The sequence below is a fragment of the Esox lucius genome, chromosome 5 (genome assembly GCF_011004845.1).
Source record: "Esox lucius isolate fEsoLuc1 chromosome 5, fEsoLuc1.pri, whole genome shotgun sequence".
In the NCBI taxonomy this organism is placed as follows: domain Eukaryota; kingdom Metazoa; phylum Chordata; class Actinopteri; order Esociformes; family Esocidae; genus Esox; species Esox lucius.
Window position 1 is genome coordinate 2,846,932 of NC_047573.1, and position 19,117 is coordinate 2,866,048.

The 19,117-nt window shown below is 44.3% G+C and overlaps 2 protein-coding genes across 4 annotated transcripts; one reads left to right on the top strand and one right to left on the bottom strand.

Moving 5' to 3' along the window:
* Positions 1 to 37: 37 nt before the first annotated feature.
* LOC105028012 (coiled-coil domain-containing protein 177) lies at positions 38 to 4,673 on the bottom strand. Its single transcript, XM_010900440.4, has 3 exons — positions 2,904 to 4,673; positions 2,350 to 2,541; positions 38 to 2,077 (listed from the first exon to the last, which is right to left on the bottom strand). Exons 1-3 carry the CDS (start codon positions 4,281 to 4,283, stop codon positions 1,895 to 1,897), a joined length of 1,755 nt encoding a protein of 584 aa, XP_010898742.2. The 5' UTR covers positions 4,284 to 4,673; the 3' UTR covers positions 38 to 1,894.
* nsmce4a (NSE4 homolog A, SMC5-SMC6 complex component) lies at positions 1,134 to 18,914 on the top strand. Of its 3 annotated transcripts, none has more exons than XM_010900417.3 (11): positions 1,134 to 1,221; positions 6,232 to 6,509; positions 6,675 to 6,755; positions 6,923 to 7,053; positions 7,349 to 7,497; positions 9,105 to 9,204; positions 12,037 to 12,127; positions 12,349 to 12,443; positions 12,798 to 12,846; positions 12,968 to 13,053; positions 18,699 to 18,913. In XM_010900417.3, the coding sequence occupies exons 2-11, from the start codon at positions 6,287 to 6,289 to the stop codon at positions 18,807 to 18,809; spliced, it is 1,116 nt and encodes a 371-aa protein (XP_010898719.1). In that variant the 5' UTR covers positions 1,134 to 1,221; positions 6,232 to 6,286; the 3' UTR covers positions 18,810 to 18,913. The 3 variants fall into 3 exon arrangements, with proteins under 3 accessions (XP_010898719.1, XP_010898718.1, XP_019902024.1); XM_010900416.4 differs by lacking the exon at positions 1,134 to 1,221 and adding an exon at positions 4,884 to 5,109 and having other exon boundaries at positions 6,235 to 6,509; positions 18,699 to 18,914; XM_020046465.2 differs by lacking the exon at positions 1,134 to 1,221 and adding an exon at positions 4,885 to 5,109 and having other exon boundaries at positions 18,699 to 18,912.
* The last annotated feature ends 203 nt before the right edge of the window (positions 18,915 to 19,117 follow it).

Sequence of the window (19,117 nt, forward strand, 5' to 3'; positions counted from 1 at the left end):
ATTGGTGAACATTTTGTGTTGGGTATTTCAGACGCCATATTAGATTGCTAATAATGGTTCACAAACATTTACTAAGCAGTCCTATAACAAACACCTCTGGGTCTTCCACACACACATCTCTACGCTGTATAGCAAAGACATTGTGTCTTGGAACCAAGCTGTAATTCCACTTCCTCCTAAACCAAGTGACACCCAGTAGAACTGTAAATTGCAGATTAAGTCAGAATGTACCGCATATTTAATTTGTTACTATCACCTACAATTTAACTGTGGTTAGATGTACACTGGCTCAGTAGCGTCTTAGCCTAATACAGAACAGTGCCGGGACAGGAATGCAGAGGTCATAAACCTAACGCTTTATTCAAATATGTAACAACATTTTCATAATCTAGATTTTACAAAACTTGAATAAATACTTTAATACAATCGATACAAATAAACTGTCCTGAACTATCCCAAAGCAATGCATTTGCAAAAAATACATAATTTACATTTGTTTTGTCACAGTATAAGTTATAACAATGATCACATTTTAATTGCTGTATAAATACTGTACATAAATGCAGATGGTCTTGAGAGGCAATACTTCCCACAAGACATACCTACTGCTTGAAGCTTCATACTTCACGTAAACTTGTAGTTCAAGAACAAGTCCTCAAGTCAAAATTGTCTCAAGTTACTTAAGCTAATACTTTACACAGCAATCCAAACACTTGGGGCTGGTTTTGCAGGCACGGATTAAGCCTAGTCTAGGACAAAAAAAAAATATCAGGTTAAATTAAACTCAATTGACCTTGTTTTTTTACTCCTAGACTAGGCTTAATCTGTCTGTGAAACCGGCCCGAAGTTTGAGGAATATTTGAGTATTATCAGGTACCTGACAAGTCACTAAACATAAGAACGTAATTTAATAAAACCACCCAGATTGGCAATGTTTTGAGGATGACAAATTTAGTCAGGTTGGTCCTACAAAACCTACCGTGACGTAGACAATTACAGCTTGCATAGTTAAACCCTGACATGTCATCTGAAAGTGATTGCATAGGTAACGCGCATTGTACTCCGGTCACGACTGTCCGTTCAGCAGCGTGTATTCTGCTACATTGTACTGGATGCTCGAGGTATATTGTTGTGACAGGATGGATTTTTCATTTGCCTTGCCGAGCAGTGCTAAAATGAACATGAACTCCATGATCGTCTGGCTTATTACCGTTTACATTGGTGAGTTTCACGACCGTCTAGCTATTCGTGCATTCAAAAAATAGAATGGATGGTGTATGTGCAAACAGTGACCTCCATGAGGGTGATGGCATCAGATTACTTATTTTAATACTTCCTTGATCACTGCTCCGCGAAGCAACCGTCTAATTCCACCTACTTTACGGTCGACACAGGCATAGTGTCACAGGCATAAGCTGCTGTATTTGCTTGCTACACGAGAGATTTAGCAAGCAAATACGATTAGCCATTGAATTCATTAATGAAAAGGTCTAATTCTATAGTATATAGACCAGTAGTTCCCAACCACGGTCCTCAAGTACCCCCAACAGTACACAGCTGATTCAACCACCAGGTGACTTATAGGATATGTACCTGTCTGTGTGGCACATCACTGGGCTGAAATAGCTTTCAATTCTCAAACTTGAAGACCGCCAGATGTTTCACAATTCAATTGTACCCCTGAAACAGCCGATCATCAACAGAAGTTAAGTTTAAAAAATGATTTGACAAGTTGAATGACAAGCTGAAGGAGGTCGCCACCTAATTAGAGTATTATACAATTGCAGAAAAACAGTTGGTTTAAGTTAGACCTGTGGCTTTTGGTAACAACAAGCCGTTGCATAACTGGTGAGTAGAACACAACCAGGGTGGTTTTATGTGAAGGGAGGTATTTTTAGATTTTGACACGACCCAGCAGCGAAGCAGCTAGCTCGGCCTGCAGGGCCATCTGGTTGAAGGTCCTGCCGTTCGTTGCCTCCCGAACCCTCTCCCTCATGTGGAAGGAGGCGAGAGCCACCCTGCGAGCCTCCTCCTGCACCTCCTCTCTCTCCCTCCGAAGACGCTCCCGCCGACGCTCCTTCAAATGAAATGACACTTTTAGGAGAATGTGTGTCTATGATGTATCCCCTATAAAGTGAAGTACTTTAGAGAGGAGCCCATGTAAAACAGTGTATATGGGCATATGGTAAAAAAAAGTGCTCTATTTAGAACATAAGGTGCAGTTTGTCAAGAGTGACACCTTCATTGAAATATGGCTCTAAAGCAGCTTCACAGACTGACAGCCCTCTCACACACACACACACACACACACACACACACACACAACAAGCAGCTCTCTCTCACACACACCTTCACCAGGAGCCAGTTCTCCCTCTGCTGCCTCTCGGCCTCCTCCTGCTCCTTCACCCTATCTCTGAGGTGCTGATGGCAGCGGAGCCGTTCCTGGTTCTCCTGCTGTGCCCGCAGAGCCCTCCTCCTCTTCTGGCTGTGGGCATGCAGCTCCGCCTGCTCCATACGCCGCTGGCTCAACTGGGCCAGGATCTGCATGCAAGAGAATATCTTAGAAGAATATTAACTTGACTTGTGATACGGTGTATATCGTTTAAAACCACACAAACAAACACAATACAACACAACAGACCAGAGGCCTGGGATTGAATTAATTCTCACTGGCAGACCGTGGCGACAGGCTTTTTTGCTTCCTCCGGCTCTGAGACTTAAGAAGGAAGTCGTTAACTTACTGGCCTACTTATCCTGCTATTCACTCCCATTGCTCCTCATCAATCTTTTCTTCTCCTTACCTGCCTGTGATCTGCTGGTGGCTTTACCAGGAGGCTCTGTTCTCCTCACCTGTTTGTCTGTGATCTGCTGGTGGCTTTACCAGGAGGCTCTGTTCTCCTCACCTGTTTGTCTGTGATCTGCTGGTGGCTTTGCCAGGAAGCTCGAATCCTGGCCCTCTCCATCTGCTCCTGTTCCCTGGCCGATCTCTCCTGCAGCTGCCTGAGTCTGGCCTTCACGGCCTGGGCCCTCTTCACCCAGGAGCGCCGTTGCTTTTCTTCCAGGGCGCTCCTCATCAGTGCCTCCTCCTCTTCAGTCTGCTGCTGCACCTCCCTCTGCAGCAGAAGGTGCCGGAGCTGCTCCCTCTGGTTCTCCTGCTGAAGTTTCTTCTTCTCTCTTCTCTCCTGCGTTGCCTTGCTTATCCAGGCCCTCTGTTCCTTCTCATAGGCCAGCTGTGCCTCCTTCTCCCTCTGTATATGCTCCAGACGCTCCCTGTCTTTGAGCAACTGCTCCTGGAAGCGTTTACGCTTCTCCGCCTCTCTCCTTGCAGCATCAAACTTGTCCCTGCGTTTAACTTCCTGCTCCTCGGTGAACCTCCTACAGCGGTCCTCCTGCAGCAGTAACTCCTGCTCACGCTGAGCAGCCAGCTCCTCCTCCTGGCGCTCCTTCTGCCTTCTTCGTGCCTCCAGACCATCTTGCCAGCGCTGCATGCTGCGCTCCAGCTCCTTTCTCCTCCTGTGCTCAGTCTGAACCCGGCGTGCCTCCTCCTGCCTCCGGGCCTCCTCTCTCTCCTGCTCCTCCTGCAGGCTGAGCCTCAGCCTACTCTGCTCCTCTTGGTGCTTCACTAACATAAGAGCTACTATTTTGCGGTCTTTCTCTGGGACTGTCACACACATCTCCTTCCTGATGTCTCGAGTGAGCTTGTCTAACTGTCTCTCTGTGGCAGGGGAATGCCTGAGGTCTCCTAGACTCAGACTGGAGACCATGATGTTGTCAGTTGGCCTCCGGTGTTTTGTTTCTCTTGTGCCCGTAGAAGAATTGGAAGAGTTGCCACCACCAGTACTGGAGCTCACAGAAACACATTGACGTTCTCCAGTTGAGAAACCCAAAACATCATCACCAGCGTCCTCAGTCGGTTTTGAATCTTCGAGGGAACTCCGACCATGTAGCTCGAGTCGTGTCTCGAGGGCTGACAGTTTATTAACTTGTGTGTCTTTAATCTTCTTTCTCTCCTCACGACAAAACTGCAAAATCCCTCTTCTTTCCTTTTCGTAGGCCTCGTACAGAACTGTCACTGCTTCAAACGGAATATTGTTATTGTGACTGGTGTCTTCGACAAACTCACCAAGAGATTTGATTAAAATCTTAACAGGTTTGACACCCTCACTTGCACACGAATCCAACGACCGCGGCCTGGTTAAAGCGTATCTGCTGTTCTCAGCATTCGTTTTATCAACGCTGTCGACGTCCAGGTGAAGCGTCGGAGACCGCGACCTTTCTCCCATGACAGGTGTCTAGCGTGCTGGCTTAGCGATCCAGCTCGGTGGTTAGGTAGCTAGCTAGCGTTAGCTAACGTGTTCCCTCTGGATCTCATACTGTTGTTGCTGACGAGGAAACCAGTAACACACATACAACGATAGCAGTAACAGTGGATTCTAAAAAATGTGTTCAGCATTTCTATACTGACAAAGTCCTTTCTCAATATTAGCTTGCATTGGAAACTAGGGACGCTTCTTTCGTCGCCATGGCTTTGCCAAGCAAATGAAATTCCAAATAGAGGGCGATTCTTTCACAGGATGGTCATTCTCCGTGTTTAAGGGATTGTTATATCGCCCTCTATCGATATACGTTCCATGGGATGACCTCCACTAGAAAGTATTAATTCAACAAAAACATAGCACATTTTTTGTTTTAGAAATCGAAAGGGTATTCATATTGATTGTGCAATTAACTTTTTTAAGTGGAAAATCACAGTCACAATAAATTTAAGGTTGAGGTTAAAAACATGTATTGTGGATTGTCGCCGTCTGATGGTCATAAATAAAAAGGTTAATTCACAAGCAAAAGTGCATTGTTGTTTGATTAACAAAAGGTCGTTTTACTTAAATTGGGAGGTCTGTTCTATTTATTACTATTATTATTGTATTGCATAACCTTATATTTTAAAATAGTAGAGTACATGTGCTGTATTGCCAGTCCATTTGACCAACAACCTATAACGTTAAATGATCACACACAACGTTTCGGTAATGAATGCAACTCTTCACGTTCTTTGTCATGGACCAAAACTTCCGTCTTCTAGCACTCGCGCCATATACAAGCAAGACGAATGTGAGTATCTAGCTAGCCACCACTACGGGACAGCCATGTGTGGTATAATCTTACGATGAAGAAATCGAACATCTAAATGATTGATCAACCAGAAGTTGAAAGATTTTTTTAGAGACTTGTTATCGCCATATGTTTTTTGACTGCAGGAACTTGCGTGCTAACGAAGCGGACGTAGTAGCTAGCTATTGCTAACATTAAAGTTACACGTAACATTCACATGATAAAATGGTTATATATACACCGGAACAGTAATTAGCGGTTATTGCAAGCATTTTATTATGCATTAATCCCCTAAAACAGTTTGTCATCATTTAAAAACAATACTGTTTTTTTTAATTATTTGTTATTCAAATTGAAACTAAAGATATAAACCAAAGATTTTTGTAAGGTAAAGTTAATATAGGAAAATCTGCCGGTTGAAATAAATAAATTAGGTCCTAATCAATGGATTTCACACGAATTGGAATACTTTGACTCAAGCATCTCATCCTAGTCAATAGCATAAACATCATTGGGAGCCTGGTTTGACAGATGTGTTTCTGACCGGGTACAGTGTCAAATCTTAAGACCTGCTGTCTAGACCATTGGTGTTGTTTCAGTGGGAGTTCCTCAGAGTTTGAATCCTGTGCCTATCCTTGGCAAAGTCTAAATCTTTCAACCCCGTTTCCAAAAATGTTTTGATGCTGTGTAAAATGCAAATAAAAACAGAACGCAATGATGTGCACATCATTTAAGCCATTTATTTAATTGAATATAGTACAAACATAGACAACATATCAAGTGTTGAAACTAAGAAATTTTATTGTTTTTGGAAAAATACATGCCTGTTTTGAATTTGATGCCAGCATAAAGAGATTTCTCCAGATTCTCTGAATCTTTTAATGATATTATGTGCCGTAGATGATGATGATGTATATATATTGTTCACTTAATTTATATTCATTTAGCTTTTCAAAACCAAAAATGTTATGTACAATAGGAATTCAAGGGGTAAACCGTTGTTGACTGAATTGAAATGGAACCCTGCTGGGGAACCCTGCTGGATTGTGTGATAAGAAAACCACCCAAGAACCACCTAAAGCTAATCACCTCTCCTTTCGTCCCCTTCGGCTTGGAGAACAGAAGGAGAAGGGCTTACAACCCACTGGCTGACTGCACTAAAACGCCCTCATCAGGGATGAGACGGGCTACTCGAGGAGGCGGGGATGACCTCGGTGCTCCCCGTCAGAATGGCGTGTCCGGGGGACGAGGCGGCGGCAGGAGAACGGAGCCAGGGGACACAGCCGGTGATGACGACGAGGTTGTGTGCACGGCAATGGAGGTGCCAGAGGAGGACAACGACCCAGCACGAAGGAGGGAGATCAGGAGCAAGTACAGGGACCTCATCAACTCTGTTCAACGTGAGTGGAGGTTCTAACCGTCTCCTCCCACACTGTGGCCTTGTCTTTTGTTCTCCTCCTTCATTCGTTTAAAGGTTTTGTCAGGTGAGTGTTATATTTACCTGGATATCTGTTACGCGAAGGGTCCACTACACACATGACTTTGCCTTGTTCCGTCTTTCACAGAGAACCGAGAGGACATGTTGAGTCCCAGCAACAACAAACTGACAGACGTGTTGGAAGAGGCCAACAAACTTTTTGCCGAAGGTAGGATCTGTCGACAGTCCCATTTGAATATGTTTTCCTCCTGTATGGTTGCCAGGGATCTTTTGAGAAAAAACATTGAAAGACCTTGCTGAAGATTGTCACAGGTTGGTGAGTTGTTGTTCCTCTTTGTCGCCACCTTGATTGTGGGGTTGTCTGGTCTGCTCTAGTTCGCCAGGCCCGTGAAGCAGCGTTAGATGCCCAGCTCCTGGTGCTGGCTACAGACCTGGGAAAGGAGAAGGCCAGCCAGTTACATGCTGAAGGATCTTCCTTTGACCCCTCAGCCTTTGCTGAGAACCTAGTGAGTAGCGGGGGGGGGGGGGGGGGGGGGGGGGGGGGGGGGGGCTGTGAAAGACATTAAAATGGGAAGTTTCGGTCCTATAAGAACAAATGTGTTTTTAATTGGGAAAGTTCTGTACAAAATGCAAAAAGAGCTTTTTAACTGAGAAGGTTCGTTCGAATGAGAAGACAGAGAAGGCTATGTCATATTCCTAAAGTTTTTTTTATTTAGTTATCTGAACTGGATGTCGTTCAGCATGCCTTGATGTGTTGATTACTTGTCAGGTGAGTTTGATTTCCGATTGCTTCCACTTCAGCTGACATTCATGGGTCTGAATCGGCTAGAAGACGAAGGAGACCAGGTGGAGGGTGGAGCGAGCAGTGGCTACCTGCCCCCGGATGCATGGCAGAGGGTGGCTAACCGAGCCCAGTGCTGCTTTAGGACCGCCCCCACGTTTCACTACATGTAAGAGGGTCTACTTCTTTAGGACCGCCCCCACGTTTCACTACATGTAAGAGGGTCTACTTCTTTAGGACCGCACCCACGTTTCACTACATGTAAGAGGGTCTACTTCTTTAGGACCGCCCCCACGTTTCACTACATGTAAGAGGGTCTACTTCTTTAGGACCGCCCACACGTTTCACTGCATGTAAGAGGGTCTACTTCTTTAGGACCGCCCCCACGTTTCACTACATCAGGGGTGTCAAACCGGTTCCACGGAGGGCCGAGTGTCTGCAGGTCTTTGGGTTTTCCTTTAAATTGGTTCCCAGGTCAGACCTGAACAACCAGGTGGGGGTAGAAATTAACCAATTAGTGAACTCATTAATCAATCAGGTACAAGGTGAGAGCGAAAACCTGCAGACACTCGGCCCTCCGTGGAACCGGTTTGACACCTGTGCACTGCATGTAAGAGGGTCTACTTCTTTAGGACCGCCCACACGTTTCACTGCATGTAAGAGGGTCTACTTCTTTAGGACCGCCCACACGTTTCACTGCATGTAAGAGGGTCTACTTCTTTAGGACCGCCCCCACGTTTCACTGCATGTAAGAGGGTCTACTTCTTTAGGACCGCCCCCACGTTTCACTGCATGTAAGAGGGTCTACTTCTTTAGGACCGCCCACACGTTTCACTGCATGTAAGAGGGTCTACTTCTTTAGGACCGCCCACACGTTTCACTGCATGTAAGAGGGTCTACTTCTTTAGGACCGCCCACACGTTTCACTGCATGTAAGAGGGTCTACTTCTTTAGGACCGCCCACACGTTTCACTGCATGTAAGAGGGTCTACTTCTTTAGGACCGCCCACACGTTTCACTGCATGTAAGAGGGTCTACTTCTTTAGGACCGCCCACACGTTTCACTGCATGTAAGAGGGTCTACTTCTTTAGGACCGCCCACACGTTTCACTGCATGTAAGAGGGTCTACTTCTTTAGGACCGCCCCCACGTTTCACTGCATGTAAGAGGGTCTACTTCTTTAGGACCGCCCCCACGTTTCACTACATGTAAGAGGGTCTACTTCTTTAGGACCGCCCCCACGTTTCACTACATGTAAGAGGGTCTACTTCTTTAGGACCGCCCCCACGTTTCACTACATGTAAGAGGGTCTACTTCTTTAGGACCCCCCACACGTTTCACTACATGTAAGAGGGTCTATTTCTTTAGGTCCGGCCACACGTTTCACTACTTGTAAGAGGGTCTATTTCTTTACTAGTGAGTACCTCACAAGTGTACAAAACAATGAAGCATTCTACAAATGGAGGACATTTAACCAGTTCCCACAAACAGAAAAGGCACTAGTGGTTAAAGAAAATCGTGTTGTAATGGTTATTAAATGGTAGTCCTCACAAGAATAGTGTTGGTGTGTGTGTGTGTTTCCCCAAAATAAGATTGAACACATTTGGAAGGGGCCAGTTTGAGTGAGAAAAGGCCCAGAATCACTGACATTAATAAGCGGTTGGTATTGAGAATGCAAGGTGATTTGTACCTTTTAGAGATGCTATGCACTATGGTCACTGGATGTAGAGACGTGCACAACACTTTGACTACCCCCCCTCTCTGTCTTTCTCCCAGGATGGGGTCATTTTTGGCAGAGCTCCCTCCACCTCGTCAGAGAGTTGAGAGACAGAGGAAAGTTCCCAGCAAGGAGGCCCAAAGGATCATGCCCACTCAGGTCTGTAATGTTACACTCTTACACTTTTTTTACTCCAGTGACCCTAACCTGACTCCACTGACCTCACTGCTGACCCCACCCTGACTCCGCTGACCTCACTGCAGACCCCACCCTGACCTCACTGCTGACCCCACCCTGACTCCTGACCTCACTGCTGACCCCACCCTGACTCCTGACCTCACTGCTGAACCCACCCTGACTCCTGACCTCACTGCTGACCCCACCCTGACTCCGCTGACCTCACTGCTGACCTCACCCTGACTCCGCTGACCTCACTGCTGACTCCACCCTGACTCCACTAACCTCACTGCTGACCCCACCCTGACTCCACTGATCTCACTGCTGACCCCACCCTGACTCCACTGATCTCACTGCTGACTCCGCTGACCTCACTGCTGACCCCACCCTGACTCCTGACCTCACTGCTGACCCCACCCTGACTCCGCTGACCTCACCGCTTACCCCACCCTGACTCTGCTGACCCCAACCTGTCAGTGTTTACCTTTTTCATTCACATTGTCCTTTTCAACACACTATTTTTAGCTGTGATGGTGGATCAGTAACCAGGCCAGACCAGTTTAGTTTGGCTTTGTACAAAAAAAATATTTGTTTTAAATAGAGTTGCTCGGTGGTTGGGCTTTTAAATAAGGAGATCAATGTGATCATCCAGGATGTGCACAGTGATTATTTCTGTCCAACTTTTATTCCATTCTTACAACTGATTTCTTGTTTTAACTGTGTATATCATATTCTTTGTCTGTGATCCAGCTTTTATAGTGTACAGCTTTTATAATCAACCATGATCTATTTTTATATTTTTTGACAATTTATGCTTTAAAACGGAGAACATGAAGTGGAATTGTGCATTGGAGGCTGTGACTTCTCTCAGACCAAACCTTTTCAAAACAACAAAATATTGTGACTGAATTTGCACAGATCAAAAGTATTAATATTTGTATTAATAGTGTTATTAGTAGTATTACAAACAGTTAATGTCCGGCATGGTGTTTATTTTTCTGCGTGGTTATGGATTGGGAAGCGCCATGGTGAAATGAAAGCAGCGGAAAAGCTGGAAGTCACAATCGGTCTGAATTATCGGTCAGAAACAAAAGAAAACACCACAGGGGAAGCGTCATAGGAGTCACTAGGGAAGAAACATTGTGATTTAACTTCAGTGTAGGAAGTACACACCATGTGGTAAAGGCTGCATTGACCTGTATAATGTCTTCATGACAATAAATAGTTCCACTCGGATGCTTATGGTCTATTGCAAACTGCTTGTGCACTCCATCATGATCTTTGAGCTTCATATCTGCAGTGTCAATCCGCTCTGGATCACCAGAAGGTCATTCATTTCTAATGGAAGGCTGCGCTAGCAGTGCATCGTTTTGTTACACCTTGTTCACACCTTCAGTGTCAATCCGCTCTGGATCACCAGAAGGTCATTCGTTTCTAATGGAAGGCTGCGCTAGCAGTGCATCGTTTTGTTACACCTTGTTCACACCTTCAGTGTCAATCCGCTCTGGATCACCAGAAGGTCATTCATTTCTAATGGAAGGCTGCGCTAGCAGTGCATCGTTTTGTTACACCTTGTTCACACCTTCAGTGTCAATCCGCTCTGGATCACCAGAAGGTCATTCATTTCTAATGGAAGGCTGCGCTAGCAGTGCATCGTTTTGTTACACCTTGTTCACACCTTCAGTGTCAATCCGCTCTGGATCACCAGAAGGTCATTCGTTTCTAATGGAAGGCTGCGCTAGCAGTGCATCGTTTTGTTACACCTTGTTCACACCTTCAGCGTCAGTCCTCCAACTTTCATGCCTGCATCATCGAGGTATTTGCACAACAGAAGTTCAAATTTCACTCGTTGGTACCACTTCCACTGAGGGGATCCACATAAATCCAACGCATGCAACATTAGAAATGAATAAACGTCTGGTGTCCCAGAGCCCATTGATGCTGCCGGTTTGGTTGAGGCATACGCCTCGCTTATTATAACGCTACTAGCAATGGAAGTTAAGTGCTTGAATGAAAGAAATCCTAAAGAGCCTGCTAGATAGCTCTGTTCCATTGCTTACTTTATACTTTAAGCTGTATTTTAATATCGAATCATACACTTAATTATACTGATAAACACTAATTTACAGAATCTGTATCCGATTATTCCTCTTCACGATCAAAGCTATCTCGCGCCTCATCGTTACCATGGTGACGGTATAGCCTGCATTCACCTCGCATTCACTAGCGACGCACGCTCACAGACGCACGCTCACAGACGCACGCTCACAGACGCACGCTCACAGACGCACGCTCACAGACGCACGCTCACAGACGCACGCTCACAGACGCACGCTCACAGACGCACGCTCACAGACGCACGCTCACAGACGCACGCTCACAGACGCACGCTCACAGACGCAGCCAGCTCATATGGATGTGAGGCGTCTGAAGTTGATCAGTGACAAAGCAAATGTAATGCTATATTATGAATCAGTTTACATTTCTGACTGACAGAAAATGCCCAGACTATATATATTTTGAAAGCTTAACAGGCTTTGATCACTTAGACGGTCAAATATTAAAAAAACTAATTTGAAGACGGAACATACATTTTCCAGTTGATTGAAAACAAGTATGCCCATGGATCTGGGTCTGTTGGCAACCCCAAATCACCTGCTTTAGGCCTCCCGAGGCCATTCTGCATCTGCGTTTTACTGTTTAATTCATGGATCTTGTCATGTAGGGCCAACTACCTAGTTTGTCTTGTTGAAATAGCCTGGTCAAATAAAGGTGTCATTCAGTGTAAATGTTTTATATCGTTTTTGTTACCAGTTAAAGAAAATGGAGGAATCCCACCAGGAAGCTACAGAGAAAGAGGTGGAGAGGATCCTGGGATACTTAAGGAGCTACTATGCTGATGACCGTGAGTCCCAACAACGTCCTTGACCACTTCTAACTGTAATATAGCATTAAGTCTTTCAGCTGTGCTCTTCCGTGACCTGGAGACTGCTGAGTAGTTCAGGAAGTTTAAATTAGTTGGGTAGTAGGAAATTGGAAGCTTGTCCTTTTCTTTGGTATAAATTGTTTGATCTTTGTCAAACGAATAGTTGCAACATTTCCTTTGCTCCTCGTATTCTTTTGCAGCCACGTTGCCCATCTCTTACTACGACTTTGTCATAGACCCCACCTCCTTCTCTCGCACTGTGGAGAACATCTTTCACACCTCCTTCCTGGTCAGGGTGAGTGGTGTTTTTTTACAGTAAAACACTTACTACCCAAATGGATGCCTTTAGTTGGAATTTCAGATGCCTACGAGTTTGCGCTGTGCTGAATAATCAACAATATCGTGAAAGTCGAGGCAGCATCGGAATGGAGACTGTTTGTTTGCATTGTGATGTTATGTGGTTTCAGCCTTAAAATCTTGCAAATTCTGTCACTTCAAACACTGAGGAACATTGTCCAATTGTCAGATCCCTAATTTTGACTGTTTGCTTTAAATAGAGTTGTCTGCTAAGTAGACTATTATTAGATAAGAGGTTGCCACTTCTAGGGTCCAGACGGTGATGTGTAATGACAGTGTTTGTGTTCTTCAGGATGGTTTAGCACGTGTTTACCTGGATAGCGACAAACTCCCTTGTATCGGTAAGAAACGAGGACAAAGGTCAAATTATGAAGATTTTTTTTTAACGCTGTTTAGTTGATAATGTTCAATTCTAGTGTTCATTGCAGTAACCTGTGAGTAATCCCTCGGTGTGTTTGTCAGCTCCTGTAGAAGAGGGGGAGGTGGAGGCTGGAGCAGGATCCACCAGGCAACAGTGTGTCATTTCCATCAACCCCAAGAGCTGGAAGGTAAAATTTGATTCGACTGAACTTTAATGTAATTGAACAGTACAACAAAATGCGTATTCAGTATATGTATATATAAGTGGAATGTATAGGTGTGCAGTTAATGCAAATGCCTTACATATGGCAATTGTAAATGTGCAGTGGAAAGTTTACAAATTTACAGAAAATATACAGGTATTGAGTATAATGTATGTACAAGTGGAATAAGTAATTCTCAATTGCATTATGAATTTACAATCAAGGCAAATTGAAGGAGTAGCGTAGCATGTGCAACTGAAATGCAGGGATAGCAGCAATGAGGTACCTGAGGTAGACGTGTGTGTAACAAGTGAAAATAAAAGTATAGTGGCAGTTCTGAATGTACAATGAGGGCAGGTTTAAGGTGCAACGTCGGCATGTGCAAATGAAATACAGGAATTGCCGCAATGACACGTGAACTGAAAAATCTTATCAGACTCGTCCAGCAGTGCAGAGGGGGTGTATGGTTAGTGATGGGAAGTCACAGAGTTGAGCAGGGTTACAGCAGATGGAAAGAAACTGTTCCTGGGCCTGCTGGTGCGAAAACCACCTAACCACACTGTGGCGCAATTAGTCAGAATGCTCTCGTTTGTGCAGCGGTAAAAGTTCACAAAGATCTTAGAAGACAGGCCTTTCTCAGCCTCCTCGAGAAGTACAGGCGCTGCCACAACACCCCAGGGCTGAGATGTTGAGGGACGAGGAGATGTGGGCACCCAGGAAATGCTGGACAAATTACAGAACACACACAGACCAACAACACACCAATACAGACAACACATACTCACCACACGTCTGTGTGGGTAGGGTTAGTTATATAGTAAATTTAGTTAACAGGGTTAGGTATGAATGTGACTAGATGTGGTGAGTAGGGTTAGGTATGAATGTGACTAGATGTGGCGAGTAGGGTTAGGTATGAATGTGGCTAGATGTGGCGAGTAGGGTTAGGTATGAAGGTGACTAGATGTGGCGAGTAGGGTTAGGTATGAAGGTGACTAGATGTGGCGAGTAGGGTTAGGTATGAAGGTGACTAGATGTGGCGAGTAGGGTTAGGTATGAATGTGGCTAGATGTGGCGAGTAGGGTTAGGTATGAATGTGACTAGATGTGGCGAGTAGGGTTAGGTATGAAGGTGACTAGATGTGGCGAGTAGGGTTAGGTATGAATGTGGCTAGATGTGGCGAGTAGGGTTAGGTATGAAGGTGACTAGATGTGGCGAGTAGGGTTAGGTATGAATGTGACTAGATGTGGCGAGTAGGGTTAGGTATGAAGGTGACTAGATGTGGCGAGTAGGGTTAGGTATGAAGGTGACTAGATGTGGTGAGTAGGGTTAGGTATGAAGGTGACTAGATGTGGCGAGTAGGGTTATATAGTATAACTACTTTTTGAGCTATCCAGATATCCCTTTAACCCAGCGAGACCCAACCATCAATGCAAATAAGAAGCACATTTATTAACCTTCAGAAATGCTTGTGATTATAAAGCCGTAATCTAAATATATGCAAAGAGCTGATTAACGGTGCTGGATAACACTAATGAAATACTAAATAATAAGCCTGATTTAAAGAATGGTGATGACGGGGCCTAAAGAATCCCACACACACCAGGAACAGTATTAATAAACCTGGATCTTGACCGATGATGGGAACTCAGTTTATTTTAAACCAAGATCTGTTGAGAATAAAAGCTGAGATGTTTGTTTTCACCTACTGATCTATCCTAAGGGAATCACAGTCACATGTTTTGTCTAAAGTGGGATGATTTAGAATTGATTAAGAGGATTGGTGTGATAGATTTTGGAGTTTGCAGAAAGATGTGTTATTTTATTGACCATTATTTATACAGAGGAATCAGCTGGTTTCTCTGTCACAGCTGAGCTTTGTATTACAATAATAATAAATGGATATGAAACATGCATTAAGACAGTTCCCAACAGAAGGTCATTTAAAGATGGTAGCCCTAGCTTGCCCATTAGGCCTCTGACATATATACCAGCAGTGTGGTAAACCACATCCTATAGGCCCTCCAACAGAAGATTGAAAGCTTCCTTTAGTGTTTATATATTCAGCGGGAGTAGAAGAAAGATGTCCATCTTGGTTAGCAGCTCTTTTCTGATGGGCTGCTGTTTCCTCATTAAGGTTAATTAACAGTGGTGGTGTGCCTGCAACGCCCAGGACACCCAGTGTCATATATATAACACTATATAACACACCCATGTATACTGTTCATAACCCCATCTGAATAGCTCACATACACAGTGTGTTGTTAGTCATGGAATAATAGGTCTCACATTAATAAGAATAAGTAGATTTTGAACCTGTCACTGGCCCAGGCGGTTGGCCCACATGCTGCAAGACTGCAACCATTGTACCAGTGACGAAGCAGTCGTCTGTGTCTAGCCTGAATGACCTCCGACCTGTCACACTCACCCCCACGATCATGAAGTGTTTCGAAAGACTGGTCCTGGCCCACCTTAAGTCCTGCTTCCCCCAAACACTGGACCCTTACGACCTACAAGTCTACAGAGGACGCCATCTCCATAGACATCGGCTGGGCATTCAACATGGTCATCACCTTTAGGCTGGTCAATAAACTCCATGACCTGGGGATCAGCCCCTCTCTCTGCAACTGGACTTTGGACTTCCTAACCAAAAGTCCCCAGTCTGTCAGGTTAGACAACTTCACCTCCTCCACCCTGATCCTGAACACTGGTGTTCCACAAGGCTGTGTGCTGAGCCCCCTCCTGTACTCCCTCTTCACCCACAACTGCGTTCCTGTACACAGTTCCAACCCATCGTCAAGTTCACAGATGACACCACGGTGGTAGGCCTGATCAGTGACAATGACAAATGAGTCAACCTAGTGAGAGGAGGTCAAGCACCAAATGGCATGGTGCACCGACAACAACCTGACCCTCAAAGCAAAGAAAACCAAGGAGCTCATTGTGGATTACAGGGAGCCCAGCCATCGTAGACCTCCAGCGCAAGCGGTGTGTGCACGGGGCACGGGATCATCAGGGACCCTTAACATCCATGCCACAAAATGTTTCCATCAGGCAGGCGGTACAGGTCCATTTGTTCCCACACCAGCAGACTCAGGAACAGTTTCTTTCTAGCTACTGTAACACTGCTGAACTCTGTACCCATCACTAACCATACCCACCCGTCCACCGCTTAGTACTGCCTCTCAGGGTCCTTGTTGCACTACTCCCTTGTACTACTGGACTCTGACACTGCTTTGCGAAGTCTGATATGGACGTTTTCAGTTGTTACATGTCTACCTCCGGAACCTCATTGCTGCTATCCCTGCATTTCAGTTGCACATGCTATTCATCCCACTTGTAACATATATTGTACTTAATTGTTTCACTTGTACATTTTCTGCCTTCCTCTATTTGCACTTCTGGTTAGATGCTAACTGTATTTCGTTGTACTGTACTTGTACTGTTCATTGACAATAAAGCTGAATCTAATCTAAATCAAGATGCTTAGACAGTTTCAGCTCCCCTGGAAATGGATTGCTGTATGCATTTTTGAAAAGTGCTCTTTTTCCTTATTTAGAAAAAGTGCTATTTTTAATGAACCTGAAAACTGTTATACTGTATATAAGGGAGAATACAACTACAATAGGCGTTGTATTCCCTATAACAAAAAGTTGAAAAGGGAAGTTTTGAATGAGGAACAGAAGCGTTCAATTTACAGTGGTCTCCTTTTTTTTTTTTTACCCTTCTGTTCCTCACTCAAAACCTTCCTATTCGACTTTTTTGGAAAGGAAAGAAAAAGGGGCAGTGGTCTCTTAATATTTTCCGTGTTCCGAGTTTTATAAACAAGATCCATAAATGCTGCCGTCTTCTCTTGGCCCAAGCTCATTTAAGGCTAAGTGAAAAACTGTCTTGTGGTCTGACAAATCAAAATTTCTAATTATTTTTGGGAATCACGGAGGACGCCTCCTCTGGACTAAAGAGGGGCCATCAACTTATCAGGGCAGAGTTCAAAATCCAGCATCCGCGATGGTATGGGGGTGCATTTGTGCACATGTCATGGGGGACTTGTACATCTGTGTAGGCACCATTTATGCTGAACAATACGTATATACAGGTTTTGGAGCAACATATGCTGGCATCCAGACGTCTTTTTCCGGGAAGGCCTTGTTTACTTCAGCAAGACAATGCCAAACTACATTCATTCTGCATGTACTGTGAGAGAAAAAAGTATTTCATCCCCTGCTGATCTTGTCAATGATCTCAAGCAGCTGGGACCATAGTCACCAAGAAAACAATTGGTAACACATTACGCCGTGAAGGACTGATATCCTGCAGTGCCCGCAAGGTCCCCCTGCTCAAGAAAGCACATGTACAGGCCCATCTGAAGTTTGCCAATGAACATCTGAATGATTCAGAGGAGAACAGAAGTGTTGTGGGCAGATGAGACCAAAATTGAGCTCTTTGGCATCAACTCAACTTGCCGTGTTTAGAGGAGGAGGATTGCTGCCTATGACCCCAAGACCACCATCCCCACCGTCAAACGTGCTTTGGGGGTGTTTTTCTGCTAAGGGGACAGGACAACTTAATCTCGTCAAAGGGACGATGGACAGGGCCATGCACTGTCAAATCTTGGGTGAGAACTTCCGTCCCTTAGTCAGGGCATTGAATATGGGTCGTGGATGGGTATTCCAGCATGACAATGACCCAAAACACACAGCCAAGGTAACAAAGGAGTGGCTCAAGAAAAAGCACTTTAAGGTCCTGGAGTGGCCTAGCCAGTCTCCAGACCTTAATCCCATAGAAAATCTGTGGAGGGAGCTGAAGGTTCGAGTTGCCAAACATCAGCCTTGAAACCTTAATGACTTGGAGAAGATCTGCAAAGAGGAGTGGGACAAAATCCCTCCTGAGATGTGTGCAAACCTGGTGGCCAACTACAAGAAACATCTGACCTCTGTGATTTCCAACAAGGGTTTTGCCACCAAGTACTAAGTCATGTTTTGCAGAGGGGTCAAATACTTATTTCACTCATTAAAATGCAAATCAATTTATAACATTTCTGACAAACGTATTACAACAACATGGCTCTAGTAAGAATCCAGGTGCTAAACGGGCATGCCTGCAGTCTAGACCTGTCACCCATTGAAAACATTTGGCACATTATGAAGCAAAAAATATGACTGAGCAGTTGAAATCATATATCAAGCAAGAATGGGAAAACATTTCACTTTCAAAATCTCAGCAACTGATCTCCTCAGTTCCCAAACGCTTACAGAATATATTTAAAAGAAGAGGTGATGCAACACAGTAGTAAACATGCTCCTGTCCCAATTTTTTTTTAAAACGTGTTGCTGGCAGCAAATTCAATATGGCCATGTATTTTTCCAAAAACTATAACATTTCTCATTTGTTATATTTGTACTATTTTCAATTAAATATATTATTTTGCAGATCATTCTGTTTTTATTTGTGTTTTATGCTGTGTCCCAATTTCTTGGGAAATGGGCTTGTGCAATTGATCAACATAATCAACTATGGGCTGGTTTCATAAACACTGATTAAGTCTACGACTAAAGCATCTAGTTCAATAGAATAATATATATATAGGGCTCCATGGAGTTATCTTTGTTTTCCTCTCTTCTGTGTTTCTGTAGGAGATAATTGAGGTCTTTGAAATCACGGAGTCGCTGATCCCAGCCCTTTGCCCTACAGAAGATGCTGGAACATCTCATCAAAACCCCCAGCCCACCGAATTTGTTGAATAGCCATGCTCTTATCATTTTAAACCAAGAATTTTAATGACTGTACATATTTGTTTTCTAATAAAAGTTTCTCTTTATGGTTTTTGAAATGTTTGATAAAAAAATCAGAAAATATTGACTGTGTTCTTTTTTAACGTGTCTCAGGAAAAGATTGGTGATTGTTTTAAACTTGACCCTACTGGTGCTGAGCAAAAGATGAATCCTGAGATAAAGGGATTGAAGTTCTGCACCCCATGTATACCCCTCTCCAGAGGTTATTATTCATAGTAAAAACTTGACAGCAGTCTGAGTTCCTGACAGCTGAACAGAGT

Excerpts from the sequence above, each read along its gene's own strand:
- LOC105028012 (XM_010900440.4), bottom strand. The coding sequence starts at position 4,283 with ATGGGAGAAAGGTCGCGGTCTCCGACGCTTCACCTGGACGTCGACAGC. Across the intron at positions 2,542-2,903 it reads AGCAGATCACAGACAAACAG|ATCCTGGCCCAGTTGAGCCA; the intron begins GTGAGGAGAACA and ends TCTTGCATGCAG. Across the intron at positions 2,078-2,349 it reads AGAACTGGCTCCTGGTGAAG|GAGCGTCGGCGGGAGCGTCT; the intron begins GTGTGTGTGAGA and ends TTTCATTTGAAG.
- nsmce4a (XM_010900416.4), top strand. Across the intron at positions 7,498-9,104 it reads GCCCCCACGTTTCACTACAT|GATGGGGTCATTTTTGGCAG; the intron begins GTAAGAGGGTCT and ends TCTTTCTCCCAG. Across the intron at positions 9,205-12,036 it reads AAAGGATCATGCCCACTCAG|TTAAAGAAAATGGAGGAATC; the intron begins GTCTGTAATGTT and ends TTTTGTTACCAG.